The sequence below is a fragment of the Pecten maximus genome, chromosome 11 (genome assembly GCF_902652985.1).
Source record: "Pecten maximus chromosome 11, xPecMax1.1, whole genome shotgun sequence".
In the NCBI taxonomy this organism is placed as follows: domain Eukaryota; kingdom Metazoa; phylum Mollusca; class Bivalvia; order Pectinida; family Pectinidae; genus Pecten; species Pecten maximus.
This window is the reverse complement of record NC_047025.1, coordinates 26,293,638-26,315,915: the sequence shown is the minus strand read 5'-3', so window position 1 is coordinate 26,315,915 and position 22,278 is coordinate 26,293,638. Positions and strand designations below refer to the sequence as shown.

The 22,278-nt window shown below is 35.2% G+C and overlaps 1 protein-coding gene across 2 annotated transcripts; it reads right to left on the bottom strand.

The window, feature by feature from the left end:
* Window positions 1-9,463: 9,463 nt before the first annotated feature.
* LOC117337964 lies at window positions 9,464-13,079 on the bottom strand. Of its 2 annotated transcripts, none has more exons than XM_033899122.1 (3): window positions 12,968-13,079; window positions 10,700-10,775; window positions 9,464-10,145 (listed from the first exon to the last, which is right to left on the bottom strand). In XM_033899122.1, exons 2-3 carry the CDS (start codon window positions 10,739-10,741, stop codon window positions 9,510-9,512), a joined length of 678 nt encoding a protein of 225 aa, XP_033755013.1. In that variant the 5' UTR covers window positions 10,742-10,775; window positions 12,968-13,079; the 3' UTR covers window positions 9,464-9,509. The 2 variants fall into 2 exon arrangements, with proteins under 2 accessions (XP_033755013.1, XP_033755015.1); XM_033899124.1 differs by having other exon boundaries at window positions 12,956-13,058.
* Between the last annotated feature and the right edge of the window lie 9,199 nt (window positions 13,080-22,278).

The following is a 22,278-nucleotide window of genomic DNA, read 5'->3' as shown; positions in this document are numbered from 1 at the left end:
TCGGTATATCAGCTGGGAATTTACTTTATTAGCATGTGATATTTCTGACTGCAACTTTCATTTCCCTTCTTCAATTACCTTAATGTGATGGTATATACCGTTACCAAACAGATTGTAACATCACAATAGAGCTTTATCGGGTATATTAATACAAAGGCCTACACGAGTAAGAAACCTTGAGGTGAAATATGATATCTATATCTCCCTTTAAACTGCACATGTACTTCCCGTTAAATATCAGTAAGACTTAATTGGCTTAATGACTCGTCCGGAATATGGAATAATTTGGTTATATTATATTACTTTTTTGAAGTTGATTTCTGTTCTTTCTTTGTTCATATCATTATATCATATTGTGAGATTCACATTTAAATCCATAACTGAATGCTTTTATTTCAAATCACAAACAGAATAACTGAGGCGTCACTTAACCAACTGGGGTTATATGTACAAGTTTAAGTACAATCAAAAATTGCAAGCCGTCATTATCAAAAGCATTATACAGATGCATACATATTTAGTTTTGTATACATTACGCAAATTAAAATTCGATTCATTATTGAAAAAAAAAGATGAAAATGAAAACTTAGTACAAATGTAACAAACACCTACCATACTGAGGCGTCTGGGTAGTATTGTCATGTTGATCCAATAGGTGGTAAATGGTTTGTCTTTCTTAGATGCATGGAATAACAAAACAGATAATGATCAATAAAACCATTGTCATATATATACATTAGACGTTGACGTCCTGCATAAACGATAAATTTATGATGATATAATCGTAAGAATGATTTGTCCATGTCTAGACACACGCCATTCTGAAACACCTGATTTTCCTCTCCTTAAATCATTCAGTGGTATCGATGTCAATGTTTTATTTTTCCATATCTTGCCTTTTTTCATCTCATCCTCTCGGATAAAGGTGTGTGGTTTCATGATAACATTATTACATTTTTGATAGAGTATTGTCCCGGTATTTGTGACGAATGATTTTTTCTCTTTTGGTTCATCATGATAGTTGCCTATTTAGCTATGTACATATGTAGTACTGGTCCGTATCAAAATGGAATCTGTTTCAGGAAATAACTAGTACTATGCAATGGATGTAGATAACTGGTTTGTGTATCTAGAATCTAAAGGTGTCACTGTACTCCACAATTCCAATGTGCATCTCCCCAAAAACGCTCCACCCTCCCAACAAATTTGCCTTGTGGGGACAGATGATTGAGAGGCTGTGCGAATACAGCAAGTTTACCTGGTAATATGATAACCAATGGGTATATATCATATATTATTCTGGAAGAGGATAACAGAGAGGCTGTGGCTGTTGCGTAATCAGGGTTACCATTTCCAGTTTGCCATCTACAGTGATACACTGTATGCCTATGATAACATTATCATGATGGTGGTCGAGTGGCAATGTCATAATACGCTTGCCTTTCATCGGGGGCCTGTTCGTTTATGCGGACAAACCGGTTCGTTAGTTTTTAAATGTAATATTTCAAACATATATCCTGACAGACCTGCAAATGTTAATACAGGCCATGGAAGTATTTGTTAAGATTCTTCTGAAAAAAATGTAAAATCACAAAGTCCGTCTATATTTTCTAAACGAACAACACCGGTCCAAAAACGAAAACGGCCCTAGGCGATTCCCCGATCGGACGTGTAGATTAATTAACATGATTTAAAATGCAGAGGACTATATACATTGTATTGACACGCATTATGTTGAATCATTCAATAATGCAGCACTGGGATACCATGACAAGATACCAGAGGCGTACAAACATGGCAGTTCTAGATTGGAACCAAAATGTTTATCGTGAATTCACTTCAATAACTTGGTATGAGGATCCCCGCAAACCGCGGAAAAGATCAGGACATAAAAACTGAACTCCAAAAAGTTATTACAGTTTAATTAATAATATATAATTAAACAAATTTATTTTGGATTTTCGATCAATAGATTTGAGTAAAGGGCGCGTGTAAAGAGTGAAATAATGACCCGGATATCAAAGGTTAATTTAATGGCTGCTCAGTTATCTCTCAATTATAGATGGTCTTGCCATTAGGCAGTGCAGGGGATATAAATTTTATAGCTGTCAGGGCACCGGTCTCGGTGGCCGTTTGTATATGTCAGATAAGGTTAACTGATGACCCCTCCGGGGTAAGGGAGGCACAACTTAGCTTCATGCCTATTGCATCTGATAATTGTTTAATTAATCCCGTAGCACTTGACACGCATTTTTGATGTAAAGGTATATCAGGAGTATCCTGTATGAAGCTGATCAGTTCTCAGTAGACCCCGTAGCACTTGACACATATTTCATAGTGAAAAACTGTGCTTTTATTTTATATTTTGATATCTTGTAATTCAGAAATTGTAAATTATTTTATAAGTTCAGGACAGGGTTGTAAGAATGTAAAACTGGTTTACATACATAATCTTAGCAAACACAACATATTATCCAGTTCCTTCCTGTCATGAAAGATTTTATCAGTCGCTCTAATTAGTGTCTTAGGAAATGGAACAAAGAATAGCTTTCCATGCCACAGATTTTATTGCTCGAACCCCTAATTCAAATCTGTTGAGCTAATGATGTCGGGTCTTTTATCTAATACTCGCCTTTGTCCAAACCGGACACTGGTTTTGGCATCTTTGTACATAATTATCCCAAGGTGACTAATTGCTTTTAACGTAAGCGTGTTATGTAATGTGTAAGGGCCCGTCCGCCCGGGTTCAGAGATTGTACTTGATTAATACAGTTCTTTCCATTGTCGCTGAGAGCACAAGAGGCATCACTGGCTATAGTTTGCACTGTTAATCAAAGTTTATTGTTCAGGTTTATTATCTGCTTATATGCTTTTAAATCTTGTTAATCTACTGATGTTATATACAATATGAAATGTATCGAGCATTTAGATTTTGTCTCTGTGGGCAAACATCTCTGTGGATACTATATAAGTAGATTATTAATTGATAATATCTAATTAGGGATAATGAGACAGCTCCTTTGTTAAGAAAAATAAATTAAAGTTGTCTCCCCTGTTATAGAAAATAGATACTTCCAGATAGTTGAATGATTAATATTTATCAGAGATATCTCTGTAGAAAAGGCCTGATTTGGAAATATGGCTACTATTATTATTTGATATATAACATACTGATTGATCTATAATTTAAATTACCACATATTGAAATAAACAGGTTAACTTACTATAGAATACTCTAATTTGTAGATTTTCCTTAGGCGAATTAATTATTTGCTTAACATTTGATTACAACTTTTACGAATAACTATCTTCACTCATAACTATTTTATTCGGTTAACAAATTATCAATTTCTCCTCTGTAATTTCAGTGATTTTCTTATTCATCAATTTTTATATTGATAGCGCAATACATTCGCTTTAAAACTTATTAATTACAAAATGTTTTATGATTCAAGTCTCTATTATTCAGTTATAACACTTAGTATGCTACATATATTATTGTTCCTATTTAATGTGCTAACAGGAATTAAACCTTTATAAACCGGAAGTTACTTTCATAAACCGGAAGTTACTGTTATAAACCGGAAGTTACTTTCATAAACCGGAAGTTACTTTCATAAACCGGAAATAACTTTTATAAACCGGAAGTTTTCTTGTTTATTGTAATGAAACTTAATCAACTTCAGATAAGTACCTTTTAATGAAATATAGTAATAAGTGACAATATTCAGCAAGGTTAAATGTTTAAAATATTACAAAACACAGAAACAGATTATACATTCATTCATTTTTAATAGTGAAAATATCCTTCATCACCCCTCTTACTGTCAAGCGAGTTCTACCATATATTTGAATGTTTTGCTAATTTTCCCCAAATTGTGAAAGTCAGTTGTGTGTAATCATTCTTATTTCGAATAGTTTTGTAAGTTATTATGTCTGTTGTTTCCCTTCGAATTTGTAAAAATCAACTGAAGCTCATTAGATGTTGAATCTTTATTTGAATTTCCTTTTATGTACATTTGATATGTGTCATTGATTGTAACACTGAATTTGTATGTCACTTTGATTCGGACCAATAAAGTAGACAGACCTCTAAACGCAGTTGTCTCTACATTATGTTTTACAGCATTCAACAGAACAAAAGTTCCCGATGAAACTGTTCATGAGCAGCACTCTTATAACAACCGGTTTTTAGTATCAAAATTTTCCCACCATCCTCCCCTTTCACACCGCCCTATTTCAAATAATTAAGTATTTTGATTATAAAGTAAAGATTACATATATGCTAGATTACATATTTATTTATTTATATATATAGATTACATATTTATTTATATATATAAATAAATGTGTTTACCGATGACGGTGTATACGTATCTGTGGCTGATGTACAGATACAAATCTATACGCATATATTCAAAGTTGATATTTAATTATTTACTTAATGCATTTGAAAGTTTAACGCTTTTATGTTTTATAACCACTTTTCTGCTGTCGAGTTTATCTCTTTCAGTACTTGATTATTGTGGACACATCATCAGGTTGACATGGGCCTTGAGTGTAACAACATTTTCTGTGAATTGTCTCCAATCATCAACCATATGAGATCTGTGTATCTTGAGTGACTTTGAATTTTGGTGAAAGGAGGCAATTACATTACGGCATAAGGACTGGAACGCGGGTCAGCGGTTTTGGAATACTGTGTATTGGACTACGATCGCGAGTGCTATACTTTTATGCTGCAGTCTTTATTTCAGGGCAGGATATGGCGGGCAGGCATATAATTACACATTTTTGTGTCATATTATTTAATTCTGGTGGTATTAATTATACTAGACTGTGCTCTGTTCGGCCAATAGTCTTGCTATGGTTTACCCTGGGGGACTAAATCTTGCTACGGAGGTATCCTAGGAGTTTCTGGCAGGACAGTGCTAAGTCTAAATATAATAATCCTGATCTTGTTATGCTTGCCACGTGATATCCTTGGAGCTAAAGGCAGGATTATGGTTTTCTCCAGGCTGGAGATGTTGGTTCCTCTTGCGAGAGGTGGTTTCGGTTTTTTACAAGTGCAGGCAAAATCTGCTAGGTTAGAGGGCAAGGGGCTTTATGTCCGGGTACCTGCGGGTAGACATTTAGCATGGGTCCTTGCCTTTGCATGCACTTGTAATAATAAGTTTTGGCTGCGGCCATTGTCATACTAAAATTCATAAATTGATAAGCCTGCTCGCCATATTCTGAGGTTGTATACGTTTCATATTAAATGAGGCTGCGGTCATTTAAATCCAAATTCATTGTTTTTTGTTATAAAGAAGAAAAGTATACTAAAATAAACACACCTGGAAAGACTTTGGAACAGTTTTATTTCATACTTTTATTAAGTGCATATTTCTGACACTTTGATCTTTTTTGTGTCTTGAATATCAATATTATCAATAGAAGTGATTTAGGATATCTGCTTTATGTACTAATTAAGTAAGTATTACAGTATTGGCACATCCAAGTTTTTGATGCAAATTGTATAAATACACATGTGTATATATATGTGGATAAGTAATATATATGTAATCATTGTCTTAATCAGTTTGAATCGGTTAATTAAATATAATAACCTACAGAAAATATGGTGTATTTTGTTTGTAGTAGTAAAGTGTTTCAATACACCAGCCACTGGTCAGTGTGTGATCTTATCAGTGTGTGTTTACATACACAGCTGCTGATACTATTTTTATTGCTGTCTGGGAACAGGCCCCTCCCTTTAAATTAGTCACAGACTATGCGGTAGGATCTACCGCTGACTCGCCTAAAGGAGTGTGTAGTGTACGTCATGTGTATATGGGAGTGAAAGTTGTTAAATACTTGAAAAACGGTTGTATATATTTGTTCATTAAATATTTTATGCTATCATGTATTAACGTCGACTCGGGAATTTTTGTTACCGCTGGTTCAGACTGTCATACGGGTAGGCTAGTTGGTTTCAGAAACTTCTTTCCAATCAGTAGATTTACTTCCATCGTTACGTAACACGGCATCGGATTCGCTCTTTCTATTGTAGATTTGGGTATAAATGCACTGACCTGCTGGTAGGCTCACTTTTCTATCTACCTCCTAATTTTCATCTTTATATTCCTGTCCGTGGTGCTTGGGGGTAGGTCTTATTATAAAGTGTTTAGGATACAATAACTCAAACCAGCGATAATGCCCATGTAATTTGTGTTCTCCATATAAGCGGCATAATAAGCGGGCGCAATAAAAGTTTCTCACATACTTCACATCGCGGTTGCTAGGAAAAAGATTAATAGAATCTAGCATGGGTCTGTTCCGTGGACAGGGATATCTCCACCCGAGTGTAGGAGTTTGGCCAGTCAGCACAAGGAACATACCCATGTTTGATTATTTTTCTCACATACTTGCAATAAAATGTAATCTTTTATGAAAGTATTTTTATCGTGCCATCTGCAATGCTCATTGGGTGTGCGTCAAAATTAATGACGGCATCATTCCTCCGATGCCGCCGTAATGTAATAACATGTAACGTATATTGTTATATCCCAATAGAGTTTTATAAGGCAGTGAAAATTTTACACAATGAAGGGTGAGGTACACCATTGTGATACCCATACGTCCCTCTATATAGTACCACTACCCGATAATGGGGCTTAATTAGTCGGGGAATTGGGACTGGTTTGGGAACATATTGTTGCTGAAGTTAAATGCTTCCTTTTTCGTGCTCATTTCGTGATATTGTGATTTTCCCGTTACAATTCATGACATTATGCTTTGATTTTAAATTTAAAAAAATTAAACACTTACCAGGAAATACCTGAGGAGGCACGTTACCAACAGGAGGTATTACTTACCAGGAAATACCTGAGGAGGCACGTTACCAACAGGAGGTATTTGTACAATTGGAACTACAAAAATCTTAAATCGTCATAATAAAAACATTTAAAATGTTAATTATAGATTTCAAAGTGGTGATGTGGTCAAGTCATGTCAACTTATTCAAGCCCTCTTTCAACAAATTCATATCATCAATGTAACAGTCAATACATATAACATTATATAGCAAAACAATAGGAAGACTTCAAATACTAGTACACGTGTGTATCACACTTCCTTCACGAACAATGGAACTTCTCCTTGTGTTAGCTGAACACACCAGAACATTCGAGAATCCCCTATCTCTAAAGCAGACTCTCAAACACACGCCATGAACAATCTCCTTAGTGTTTTATTTATAATAATCGTTAAAATTTAGAAAAACTGTACCACTGTCAATAATAATCACGCCTCTAAAAAGCGTAGTACGTTTAGTATAACTATATTTATTTGACAATGGCACGCACACAGAAAAAAAAACGAGATTCTGAAATGACTTGTTGGAAATGTTTGGAAATACTTAAAATAACTGGTTTACTATTTTCATAAAAAATACCCACATATGTAATTACTCATTATATATAAGCACAATCAACACATGCGTATATAATGACATATTTATGTCATACATAATTAATTTACTTACGAGATTGCCGTGCCATATTTACGAAGAACTGATGTACAAGGCTTCCTGTGACAGATGAGTAAAAGGCAATGGAATGAAAAGTCAACTAACACCCACTATGCCTTGCCTGTGCCTACTTTGTAAAGAATACTGAAATACACAAGGTATTTATAGATCAAACTTTTCTCGTGTTATATTGTATTTCAGGCACGCGTCAACTAGCAAAAAACATTGAACTAATATGGATTTTCCAGAAATCAGAAGGAAGATCCAAATTTGCCAGCATAATGGAGTTTTAAGAAATGAGGTCAAAGGTTGTCTTATTGTGACGAAAATACATTAATTAGATTCGTACGGAAGTTTAAATAATGTAGCAGATTTCGTTATTGCGTCAGTGGATGCACGTTATGCTTATTTAAATAATTTATGGGATAATTAAAGGGTAAAATATCCAATGTCACTGGGAGGAGGAGATAACAATATTGTAGAATATGAATAGATTAATTTAGTCTTTCTGGGATTTGTGACTTGGTTAAGTATGGAAATACAGTCGGAGATCAGAATGATCGAAAAATGTTTATAGTGAAGAGAAGAAATCTCATAATATAACTTGTGTCAAGATTTGTCGTTGTTCTGATTGGATAAGAGATCAGACAGGTCGATGATCCCGTGCTTGTAAATTTTGAACAACCACGCCAATTTCTCGAAATTCAAAACAGCCAGAGCATATGAACTCCATGTTCCTAAATTAAGAACAATGAACCATATGAGCACAACACACTCAGTATTTCTATATTAAATGTATACAAAATGACGGAATATGATGAAAATATCTAATATTATACTATTATAATATCATAATATTATATAATAGATACTTTGTGATACATAACTGAGGTATGTTATTTGTTTGAATTTTTTTTTTTAATCATTATTTCATTTTAATTAGTTATTTGTTGATAATAAGGTATTTTGTTCTGTTTTGGTCATTTGAATTTGAAAAATATCTATTCTTGTAAGGTAATTATCAATTTACTGTCCATATGTAATATAGAATTTTTGGCCTTTGAATTCGGCTAATATGGCGTTATATCAGCCTGGTAGAAAAATGTTAACCGAGGATGAAATAAGTTTTTACCATGTTGATGTAACACCATAATCATCTCATCAGATATCCATAACTTGTAAGTATAATGTATTTGTAAATGGGGATACATGTTATACAGGATAACGGCAAAAATTGGGACTAAATCTCTTTAAGCGGCTGCATGACTATGGTCTCATTGATAAGCGGTTTCAGTACAGTGTTGGTACACATGTAGACAAAAGAAGGGAAGACTCAGAGATGGGGGACGATAGTATTAGTGGTCGAAATAGGACGGCATCCTAATCGTCGGGGAATATACATACTATAACGAACGGCCAGTCGGTGTAAACTGTCAGCTATTATGTTATCTTTTCTTTGGAGAAGTTGTACGAGAACCTAGTCCCCTGAGGATGGCTATTAGTTACTATAAACGTACAGCTAATTATAAATACGAAGAGTAATGGTGTTGAAATAAAGCATAACAACCTATCTCCAAACGATACGAATCCTCAAATTGGTTCCGAGTAATTTTGATCCGACAAGAAGACCAAGCAGTCCTAATAAGGCAATAGTATGATAAGTTTGAGATGGATCTGTCCACTTGAACTCGAGTTATTGTCCGGAAACCATATCTATAGTTACATTATTATTTTTTGCAAATTGATTTACCAAAATTATATATATGTATATGGTAACAGTGGCCTTATTCAGACTTTTTGACACGAAATGAAATCCTAAGTAGTTAATTATAAGCACTAAAGAGAAAGTATGCAGTGTGTAAAGTTTTAATTCGATCAGTCCATTTGAACTTGAGTTACGACCGGTATTGTCCGGGTGTAATTTTTGGGGAATAAAAGGATAAAACCATTGAATTCAGTGAAACGATTTTAATAGAGTGAAAGATTAATATAATTCTAATTAGGAAGTGGTCCATCCGAGGATTGACCTGAACCATTTATATTGATGCGCGGACGCCTCCGGAGACCTCACTTCCTGTTTGACCATGCTTCCAGCGGCTTCCCAATCGTCGGGGAGTTTCGTTGTTCTTCGTACAATTCTGTTATCCATTACTTGTCGTGTGTTCTCGGAATTTGCCAATACAAACTCTTTTCTGTGTTCGTAGGTCGAATCATGTGACCTCTCATTCAGCCTCCCTGTAATTGGGCCAGAAGGTTCCGCATTGCCCTGTGGTTGTTTGGTAGCGCTCGTGAATTCTTCTCGTCCCGGTCTCTTTGTGTAGAACCATTCGATATCATCTAGCTCGACCACCCTTGTTTGGCCAATATGTGGTGCCGAGGTGTTGGGAAAGACGGTAGACATGAGTCGTAGTGGCCGAGATTCCACCAATTTGTCGATTACAACATCATCCTCTGCCTGAACGTCCGTCGAGTGGGTGTCAGTCCAAACGGGTTCGACAAATTCTGTTGGGTCAAAGTGATAGTCCTTAGGTCTTCGTCTTGGCCGGAAAGTGTAATAACACTCTCTCAAACACCTGCCCAGAAGTGGCGCTGGGCAGCCATCAGTGCCATCGAGACTTTCCACATCCTTAGGAACCTACAAGTTATAAGTTAAGTTATAAGCAAGCGTATAAACGGATGTATATTATACATAAGGTACGAAATAGAGACAACCAGTGGTAAATAATCTTCTCATCGTTGGAACACAAACAAAAAGACCTACTGATATCATACATAACATCCCATTGTCGATTAACTAGCTAGATACAACTGGAAAACAAGACTGGAATGGTTCGCTAAGGGTAGTAGCCAGAGGTGTATTGTGTTGGAGATGCTCATTTGTCGACAACACAAGAGTGTTTAATATGGTTCGCTGACGGTTGCAATTGGGTGTCAACTGTTTCGCGTGAGAGATGTTTAGTACACAGACCGATACTGATACAGAAGATCGCGAATGTGTTATTTTAAAATGTGTATCTATAATAATTATAACACATTATGTTTTAAATATCATCTTCATCACTTTTTTTTTATTTTCAAATGATTGAGTCAGATACGTGTAGTTAAAAGACGTTGAGTGTTCAGTTTATTTATGTTGTGAAACCTGTAAATTGTCCAAATGCCGATAGCTTCAATGTGAAGACTGTATTCCTGTGTGTCTTGGTCCACTACAATGCGACGTCGCTGACTCATAACGTGGCGGAATTAGGCAGGACAACTAATTAATCTGAAAAAGAGGGATTCGATTAATTAATCAATTGTACCATTAATAGATATGTAAATATTTGTGTTTATAAATATAGCTGATGCTGCTCCAAAAGTGCTACATATCAAACTTTTGTTCAGGTTCAATTAATGTGAATGGCAAATCAGCGGTCAAAAGACAAAGGCACTGACTCATCTTGGTAATCATATAATTGTGCTCAATTATATTAACAGCGGTATCTTAGTGTTAGACCGTCCTGAAATTGATGTGATCGACGATATACAAGAACATTAAGATCACCAGGTCCAAAGTTTCGTTAACCAAAATAAGTCTGCAGCATCAATGGAAAAAAGAAAATGAATGAAAGGAGAATTCAGCTATCTTTGGCTAGAGGGTTGTGCCATCTCCCTCACCTGTTCGAATAATGAGTGGTAATCAAATTTAATTTGATGTCCATCGGCAGTGGGTGAAGATAACTTATTTCTTTTGTATATTTCATAAACGGAGGGGTCTGCCCACGGGGACACAGACTCGGACCAACTATGGAAAACAGTGACAATCAATTCACACTCCTTCTTCTGTTCGGATAACAAGATTTTGATCATGTGATCTAAAGCTACACCGGATGAACCTCAGGAAACTCAATCTTGTATATCTTAGATACAATCTGGTGGGGAAGGGGGGAGGGGGGGGGGGGGGGGGGGGGGGGGGGGCAGAGGGCGTGGTCCGAAAGGGGGAATAAAAGTTAATAATCTTTTCACCTTAGGTACGGTATGATGGATTATGAATACTTGGCTCGCAGATGATATTTATATATTGAAGTTGGATATTTTTCAAATTTTCAATTTTCAATTCGTTGTCTCCATACAGACAGGTTCTTAAATTGAAATATCAGTGTAATGTAATATTGTTACATGTTGGTATGACTGCTGAAATATATACGGATGATCGATACAGGTCCTTTTGGCATCTTGTTTTATATTTTTAGTGATTTTCACCCTCTTGTCGATACTTTTTTCCTTTAAATTTTGAGAGGCATTACTATATTAATCAATATTGGAGCAATGGAAACAAAATTTCAACAAGACGTATACTAATCTAACTAGTAACCTGTATAATTCCATGAATTATATATATTTTATACACAATGACTTTTGTCAGCGTGGGTGACAATACTGAATAGCTGCCAGTATAGTCATGAAAATGAATTTGAATCCAAAAAGCTAACACCCCTTTTGAGGCCCTCTTCTTAGTCCACGAAGTTAAAATAATAAAAACTTACTTATTTAAGAAATGATTGTCTCTCCTTTCATGATATATATTTCTGTCCAGAGGTTGAAATTTCAAAACCAGCCAGTCGAGCCAGCCTTATTTACTTTTAAGTAATAATTGATCATGACCTCCCCTAATATAATGTTTCAGACCAATCATAGATACAGGAGTAGCATTTTAAAGCAAAATATATGCTGAGTTCCGGTTCCGAGACCCTGCTTTGCTTTACGACCAACGTGCAAAGGGAAGCAACTCTTAGTCACAGCCCCCCCCCCCCCCCCCCCAAATGGAATTGCTTAGCATGTTTTTAGATGTTGAGTCTGCTATTTACCAGAATAAGTAACTTTGTATTACCGAAATATACATCCAATTTAACCTGTTAATGTATTCTTAATAAAACAAATTGTCACAATATAAAATTCGTAATTCGTATTTAGATGAACTGTAGCTATTCTATACCAGAGACCTAGTATATAGGTCTCTGTCTATACTGATATAGTTTAACTGAAATTATAAATGTGATAATACATATATTATGATACTGTATCTCTCATGATGTCGCCAACATTTTTAACTTCAGTTCTGTCATTATAATGTGATATTATATTTCTACAACAGTATTTAAAGTACAAAAATACGTGTTTGAAATGACCAATGTCAACATGACCAATTTATACAAAATACGAAATAGGTTCTTGATTATAAGACGATGTATTTATAAATCATGGATAGCGGAGTAGTTATGTTCTACAGAGCCCGAGCACCTGTGGTTAGAAAATCGCAGTCTTCAGAAACGTTAGTCCCCTTTTAGTAGGCCTAGTTCTTACTTCCGTTTCGCATCCACGTACTGTACCTTAATCCGCCGTTTTCTGTACATCAACATATAGCCAATATCTAGGCTAAATTTATTACGTTCTTAACAAACTTACACCGAAACTTACATCAGTACCACTCCCAAAATCATGAAATGTTGTGATGCGATGAAAATGACATCATCGTCCTTGTGACGTCTTCTAGGCTACAGCATAGCATTATGGGTAAATCAATGGGGTGCATCTAAACAGCGTTAGGATATATCTAGAGTATGGATTTATCTTAGTCGGATTATTGTAAAAATAATTCGACTTTTTTCGATATCGGTCTGGCGTCGGTTTATCATAGCCAGACGTACCGATATAGACAAAGTTGATAAAACATCAGAATAATTCGGAATAATAATTAGGAGGTCCATTTTTCGGAGTTTAAATAGGGTTTGGGCTGAAGATTGCACAGGAAATATACAGTACACGATTAAGAAAAAGAAACTTTTTGTAACCATGAGAAAAGGCTGTTCTAAAGAAATGAGTCTTTCCCCACCCCTGAAGACATATTTCTTTTTTTTTTTTTATCCTTGAAACCATTCAGATCCCTACCACATACTCATATATAGCCTAGCTAGGCATCAAAAGATGAACAAAATGCTGATGTAAAAATAGGCCCAGGGGTCTTTCCCCACCCCAAAGGACAAGGGAGTTTCTTTAAATACAATCATGTTGAATCTTGACTTTGTTTCCGGGTTATATCTTTAAAGTAGTTGAGATCCCCACAACATAATCATACATCAAGAAATAAAGCTAGATCAAATGGAACATTACATTATTTTGATGTTTGCTTAAATATACCAGAACATGCCCTCTGGGCCTCTTGTTTAACTTAAAAAGTTTATATCTATAAAAACACTCCACGTAGGTTACTTTTAGGCTACTACGTGGAGTGTTGTTATTATTGTATTTTTTTTTAATTAAGCATCTGGTTGCTATCAAACGATTTAATTTCTTCTTACTCACCTTTAAATTAATGATAATAATAATTAAAAAAAAACATAAATAAAGTATTACATTTAGACACAGGCATCTGATTCTGGTTAGTATTAATAAAAAATATATATATTAGCCCTAGGCCTACTTCTAAGTTTATCTTGTTGATATAGTATGAGTAGGGGTTTAATATTTTTTTCTATCAATACTGACCAGAAGCAGACGCCTATGATTTAGAGTAGTGTAGTTCGAGGTTGTCCGAATGTACTGCAGTGAAAGGAAAACACTAGAAACGCCCAAATGAAAAGACATGCGCGAATGCGCACAATGCACGTGATAAGAACGATCCCGCCATAGTTCAAGTGTGTAAGCAATCAACGAATTAAGCATCTCAGTTCGCAATGAATGCAGATTTTGTCATCTAAATAGCTGATGTAGGTTCGTAAGTTAGGTGAGTATTCTATCATTTCTTTAACAAATTAAAAAAAAAAGTAGTATTTTGATAAAGGGTCACGCACAGAAGGCTTCACCTACTTAAGTATGCACACATTTCAGTAATTCCTAGTGGCATCCAGAAAAAAAGCACGGCTGAATGTACACTGTGAATCTTTTTCAAGTCTATATTCAAATGATTTGAAATGAAATGAAAATCCCCGAAATACATTTCTGTAATGAAATTTTCTCCACCTGAAGTGGCCTTACTATTTTCATTGTGTAAGGCGCCACACAGGTGCCTGGAGTCGGGATTTCTATTGTCTTTATAAATTATGTTAGAGGGGATTTCATTGCTTATTCCCACGTGTATTCATAAACTTTTGAAATTAAAGCATCATATTTGTTTACTCCAACAATGTTAGAGGATAACACGGCGAGAAACTTGTGACGGCCGCCTGTAACAGTTGAATTGGCGTCAGAACCAAAAAAATAGCCAGAAACCTTCAGCATGCTGATCATGAACTCCTGATTTGATATAGAACAATTTATTCTCTATTTTATTAAAAGTAATATTCCTTTCAGCAAGTGTCTGTTCTTATTCCACCTATGAATAGACACTGGATAATGTCAAGACTCAAGACATTTCATGAAGGCAATTCTTATTTTAGAAAATCCTGACCCCCAAGTACACCTCGCTGGTAAACCTTTTACTGCCTTACTGGGTGTAAGCTGGAAGGCACCAACATTTGTAATCTGCAGGTTTCTGATGTTTTATCAGCCTTTCCATATGGGATTCTTATTAGATTTTTAAAAAAGGCCAATAGAAACCTTTGGATTATAATACAGTCAAACCTCGAAGATTTGAACTTCGTTGATTCAAATTTCTCGCTGTATCAAACTTTTTGCTTGGTCCCGAATTTCCTCACTATATAACTCTACTAACGAACCTATGTAAGATTCAAATTTTTATAAATCGAAGTTTTCGATGTATCGAACTTTTTTCATGGCCCGTTAGCTATGATATTATAGGTCATTGACATCTCATGATTCAAACAAAAAGTTTACCTGTACTGACCACTGGACAGGTGTTTGTCGTGACCCCCACGGCAAGATTTCACACCCTTCCCACAAATGCCCTGACTGACAATAGGGATAACGATAGCGTGCGTTGTCACTCACGATCATGGGGTTAATTAATAATCAGACTAAATTGATAGATAAATGGTGTATTTAGAAGCCATGGCATTTAATCACTCCAGTAAACCATACCGGTAGCCGTCTTTGATGATCTCCGCCGCCATTGAAATCAGCGGTTGTTGAGGACATGTAACGTTAAGAGATATCATCATTATCAAGAAAACATTGATCTATTGTCAACCATGAATAATTCGAAGTCCTGCTGTTTCGAAGTTTTTCTGTTAGTCCCTTGAACTTTGAAACATCGAAGTTGGACTGTATTCGGAAGGCCAAATAATCCAGATCCATTCTATTCCAAAGGCCAAATACCAGGAATTAAGGTTCACTAATACTCAGGGAGGTCTGTATTTTGAAGGCTGATACTCCACATGTGTGTTATTCCAAAGGCCAAATATTCTGTAGGTTCGTTATTTCAAAAGCCTAATGAAAGGCCAGCTTTAATTCTGAAGGCCCAATACTCGGAAAGTCCATAATTCTGAAGGCTGAATTAAAGGAGGCCCAATATATATATATATATACGTCAAAGCCTGACACTTCAAAGGCAGATGATGCCATAGTCATGTAATATTTTGTTATTTAAAAATATTAAATAGATCATTAACATTATAAAATGAAATGCACATTTCGTTTAAGAAATATAGCAGGGCTTTTTCTGATGACTTTGGGGCCGTTAATGGGCCCCATTCCCACTTGAAATTATTTCATATTTAAGCCAAATTCCCAAAATTTGCAGTTTACTCCTGATAAAATCTTTCCCAATTCTCACCAATTTTCTTCCCAAAATGAGACAAAAAGGCTCCATCCCAAACCTGTGAGAAAAGCCCTATATAGTCTAGGATATCATTTTACTTCTGTGAAAAATTTTGCATGAAAAAATATCGGATAGAAAACTTGCCATATTAAAAGGAATTCAAATAATATCCAAACAGATGAAGTGAAAATCATGCACAGAAGAGTTTATTGGTCCTAAAGCATAAAAAGTACAAATGTAAGCTTTTGATAATAGAAAACTATGTATATGACCAGAGTCTTATTTCGATACATGTATAGTTGAACTACATATATGTTGTGTAATGTACCTGTGTGGCTTGTTTACATAATTGTCCAGTGTAAGTGTCCTGTGAAATGTGGACAAACTGGTCTGATGTGACATTCAATGACATATGAACTCAACATTTCATAGCACCTGCATTGCATGCTTCTCGAGTTCCAACACTGATCCATTACTTCCTTAGCTTTCCTTTTACTCCCTCCAAACTTATCCCTCATTTGATTGATGGAGGTACACGCGATTGGTCCAGCAACAAGCATCATAGACATAAACATTTACTCTCAATAGTATACCATGTACCTGTTGCCAGAGGCCTATTAAATTTACGGAGATGTGAATGTGTATCTTTCGCGTTCTTGGTTGGTGAGCTATTCCTATTATGTCAAATGTTTGTCTTGTCCATTGTAGGTTTTTTTTTGGTAATAAACTGTTTAAACTAAACCACTGAGTTTGACCTTTTACCTTGCCCAATTGACAGATATTTTTTCTAGGTCACCTGAGACAAAGTCATTTATTGTGATTGGCTTTTGTCTGTTGTGTGTTGTAAACAATTCACAATACATTTTCAACTTTTTATCAAAAACTCCTGAAACAATTTCAATGAAATTTTGCAAAAACCTTCCATAGCAAAAGGTCAACAAAAAAATGTGAATTATATTGTTCCCATTCCCCGGGGAGTGAGATGCGAGCAAAAAGTAGTCAAGATTTCAAAATTTCAACAACACGGTTACACCGAACAAGATATCACTGACCAACTACATCTTCTCAATACTTACAAATCCGCAGGCCCTGATACCATCCCTTCTAAATTCATAAGAGGTGTTTCCGATTCACTTATAAAGCCTCTTCACATAATATTCAATAAGTCGATATCCTCTGGCATACTTCCTTATGTCTGGAGATATGCCCATGTTACCTATATATATAAAGGTAAAGGCTTAGGTGTGATCTATCTAATTATAGACCAATCTCTGTTACTCCTATTTTCAGCAAAATATTGTAAAAAATTGTTTTCAAATACGTGTTTGATTATCTCTCTATAAACAAAGTTATTTCCAAAAATCAATCTGGTTTTCAACCCAACAACATATCAAGTTCTAGCTATATATGATGCAATTACAAAATATTTGGATAAAGGTAAAGAGGCAAGAATGATCTTTTGTGATATCAGTAAAGCTTTCCATCGGGTTTGGCATGATGGTTTACTCTACAAGTTAAAAAAGTATGGCATAACTGGTAACATGCTAGTATGGTTTTCATCCTATCTCGGTAGTAGAAGGCAGAGGGTGGTCATAGATGGTTTAAAATCTACTTAGAAAGCAATACAGACAGGAGTATCCAAAGGCTCTGTCCTAGGATCTCTTTTTGTTGTATATCAATGATATTGGTGGTGATATAAATTCAAATGTTCAATTGTTTGCTGACGATACTTCTTTATACACTATTATTGAAAATAATCAACAGGAATCTGCTGCAATTTTAAATGATGATTTGAGAAAAATTTTTGAATAGGCTGAGAAATGGGGCATTATTTTCAATCCTGATAAAACTGTATCTCTTATTTCTAGGCGAACTGACTCCCAGACATTGCAGCCTAATCTGTATTTTAATAACCTAGTTATCAACAATGTTATCCATCAGAAACACTTAGGTTTTTTCTTCAACACAATGGCAAACTGGTCAACCCACATAAATTATATCGATGAAAAAGCCTATAAACGAATCAATATACTTAGAATGCTAAAATTCAGACTTGATAGAAAATCTCTCTTAACTATTTATACCACATTTATTCGACCAATTCTGGAGTATTTAAATATTATATGGTCAAATTGTAATCAGACTGAGTGTGATGTCCTGGAGTCTATTCAATTAGAAGTAATTTGCATCATTACGGGCTTAAGACGGGGAACAAACCATGGGTTACTTTATCAAGAATCTGGCTTAATATCACTTGATAAAATAAGACATCTACATAGAAATATTGCATTTTTTAATATCTATAATAAGAATTGCCCCTCTTATATTCACAAACTCTTACAACCCTATATCAATACAGGAGACAGCTATAATTTCCGTCATAGTAGATTGTTTAATATTCCAGCTGTAAGAACCAATTTATATGGAAAAAGCTTCTTCCCATCCCTTATGACGGAGTGGAATGATCCTACCTGTCCGTTTCCTACATTGACATCTTTTGGATCATTAAAAAAGAGTATCGTAAATACACATATAATTGATACGAATACCCAATGTTCAGACACTTTTAAGCTCACCTGGTCCAAAGGACCAAGGTTAGCTTAAGCTATACCGTTGTGTCTGTCGTTCATCATCCCTCCATCAATATTTGACTTTTTATTCATAATCGCAGATTGGAAGGCCACATTTTGTCAGAAGCATCTGTATGGGGTGGGGACTCAAAATTGGTGGGGCTGAACCCCGGAGACTTAAGGGTTGGGGCCAAAAGTGGTCAATTTGGCTAAATGACTGGTAGCATCCTTAGGGGCTGGGGATTCAAAAACCTACAAATGGTCCAGCTGAGGTGGGGCCAAAAGGAACAATTTAGCTATATCATTATTAACAACTTTTTCTCTGGAACTAAACAATGAATGCCACTCATATGAATGGTACCATCTTTAGATGATGGGGATTCGAAAAGCTACAAATTGTGTGGATGATCCCCTGGGGGCTGAGGAGTGGGGCCAAAAGGGAGCAATTTGGCTATATTGCTATAAACAACATTTTGTATTTTTGAAACTGTTGAGATTTCCATGCTATAACCATATATAGTACTGCTGGGCACCATGAGATAACCACAATCCTATTTTAAAAAAATAGGCCCTGGGGTCTTTCCTCACCCCTAGGGACTTAGTTTCTTTGATATATCTTTGAAACAGATGAGATCCCCACCCCATAACCATAATGGTATTGCTGGGCAACAGGATAGAAACAAAATGATGTAAAAATAGGTCCTGGGGTCTTTTCCTACCCCTAGAAACTTGGTTTCTTTATGATATCTTTGAAACTATTTAGATCCCCATCCCATAACCATATAAAGCATTGCTTGACATCATGGCATAAACACAATCCTGATGTAAAAATGGGTGTCTTTACCCACCCAAAGGGGCTTAGTTTCCTTAAACACAGTCATGTTGTAAAAGCAATCCCAGGGGTCTTTTCCCACCCCTAGGAAGTCTAGACTTTGTTTCTGGGTTATATCTTTGAAGCAGTTGAAATCCCTTCCCCATAACCATATATAGCATTGTTTCAACTTGAAAAATAAAGCTATTAAAATATTGAACATGAAAATATTTTGATGTTTGGTCAAATCCAACCAGGTGAGCGATACAGGCCCTCTTGGTTTAAGTTTTCCGGTTATTACAACACATTTCGACGCTTGAAACACCGACCCAAACAAGCGTTTCGTTGATACCTGATGCAGAGATGAAAAAAATGGCGGAAAGGCTCCGGTCTAGCACGAGGATAGTTACTCCAATAACATTAGATGTTTACACGACAGGAAACTTTTGACAGGCTGTCATGTAACGATATCCACCAATGTAATCAGGTGGAATAAGACCTCATATACGTATAGGAGTAGAGGATAGTCTGCTGTAAATTCTTGGAATAGTATGGGTATTTTTATAGTAAGTGTACAGAGGGGGTCGGGTGCACTAATGTTAAATACAGCGATCGAAGCGGAGAACAATGAAACGTTTTATGACCTTTTTATCCGCAGTATTAACTACCACCTTGGTTTAAACAGTATTTTATTATCAATGGTATATACAATACATGGGTCATTATATACAATAATTGGAAACTACCACCTTGGAAATTTTTTGTAATGTGGTAACAATCAAAGTATTTATTTTATTTTGAAGAATGATATTTTTTGTTAAACCAGGTCAGTACCTATGTGATATTTTTTTTTATTTGTATTCCATAATAATAATCAGAAAATGTGGAATTATTTTATTCCAATTTCATCATTTCACAGTTGTCCTCTTAGTATTAGGGCTATTCCATTAAAATATCTAAATGACCCCAGGATTCCAAAACAATTCACCTCTGTCCATGGTTAGATTTCGCTCCAATTACTTCTGTGTATTAAAATTAATTAAATAAATTCTTTGGGTGGTACCCCTAAAACAAACTGGACTCCTGGGGTAGGGTAGATGTTTTACTGGAAAAGCCCTTCGTTTTACTGTTAAATACAAGTCAATTATATTTGATAGATGCTGAATTCCCAGCCATATACATTTTAATGATTGTGTTTCTAATATGCCAATTTTCTGTTGTTTTATATGGTATTATTATTTTTGTTCCAGATAATTATATATGATATAGTGATTTTGTTTTTTCTGTTCCAATTTTCTTTTGTTTTATACATTATTTTCTATTATACCGGTATTTGTTCCATACAAATGAGAGAACTGTGTTAAGTTTGATTTGATCAAGTAGATCAGGTATTAAATTGTTGTTGGATTTTACATACAATTGTTTAGTTATTTGTGTATGAAATCACTTCATGATATACATGTACTTGAATTGATCACAAATAGACACAAACATCTGTTCAATATGGTATTCAGTTTATTTCCAACATTTGATGAAAAAAAATAATGGAAAAAAATATCGCTCGCACATCATTTGAACGCTTCGCCTCTTGAAATCTCTAAATGGAAATTTTTTGCTAGAAAAAAAAATTTCGCTCGCTCGCTCGCCCCAATTTTTTTTACCAGTTCCCCGAAGAACAACTGATTAATTTGGTGTGGCCTAAGTATGATGGTGATCGTAGAATTAATATTATACTATGACAGCTTAGAAATTTTGTTTAAATCTCCATAATGCTTCATCTTTTTAATTCTCATCTTAGTGACAGTTCAGCCTGCCTGTGTGGTTTTCCAAATGAAGATTGTTATCAGCTCATTGTTATTTTTGCACTGTCCCCTTTATACTAACCCAAGACAACTTCTTTTCAACTCTATTTCTGAACTAGATATCACTATTCTGCTAACTATCCAAACTTTTTTGCACGGATCTGAAACGTACAATCTTATCACAAACAAAATTGTTTTAGAGAAGGTTCAATGTCACGTCAGAGATACAAATTGCTTTACCTGTTACCTTGATATTTTATAAACTGTAATTTATACATAATGATATAAGTATAAGACTTACTTCTATGTGAGGATGATTTGTTTGATATGGTACAGTGCTATTTATATAATAATTTATCACTTTCATGGTAATTTATTATCATAATAATATTATATATCATTGTATTGATGTTTATGTACTATTATTATCATTGAAGGGAGAGGGTTTGTATAGGCTATGCCTGTTGCCTAATTTCTATTGTAGCAAAGATCTGCACAATAAAATATTCTGAAATGAAAAGATGATGGAAATAAAAAAAAAAAATTCTTCTCAAGAACCAGATATGATTACAATAAGAGTGAAGTACTCTTCATATATGGAAGGGCCCTAGATGCTTTATCAAACAATTTTATCATCATTTGTTGAATTGCCATTGGAAATAATTCAAACTTGGATGGCAATTTGATAGTATATGCACATGTTGGCCCTGACTGAGCCCTAGGGGCTGATTGGTAGTGCCAAAATGGATCAATTCAAATTGACTGAAATTCAAAAATCGTCTTTAGACCAATATGGTGGTATCAAGTACTCTTCATAGATGAAGGGTCTTTAATTAAGTGCTTCACCAAAACTGAATTTCATGACCCTGATTACAGTTTCACATCAGGCA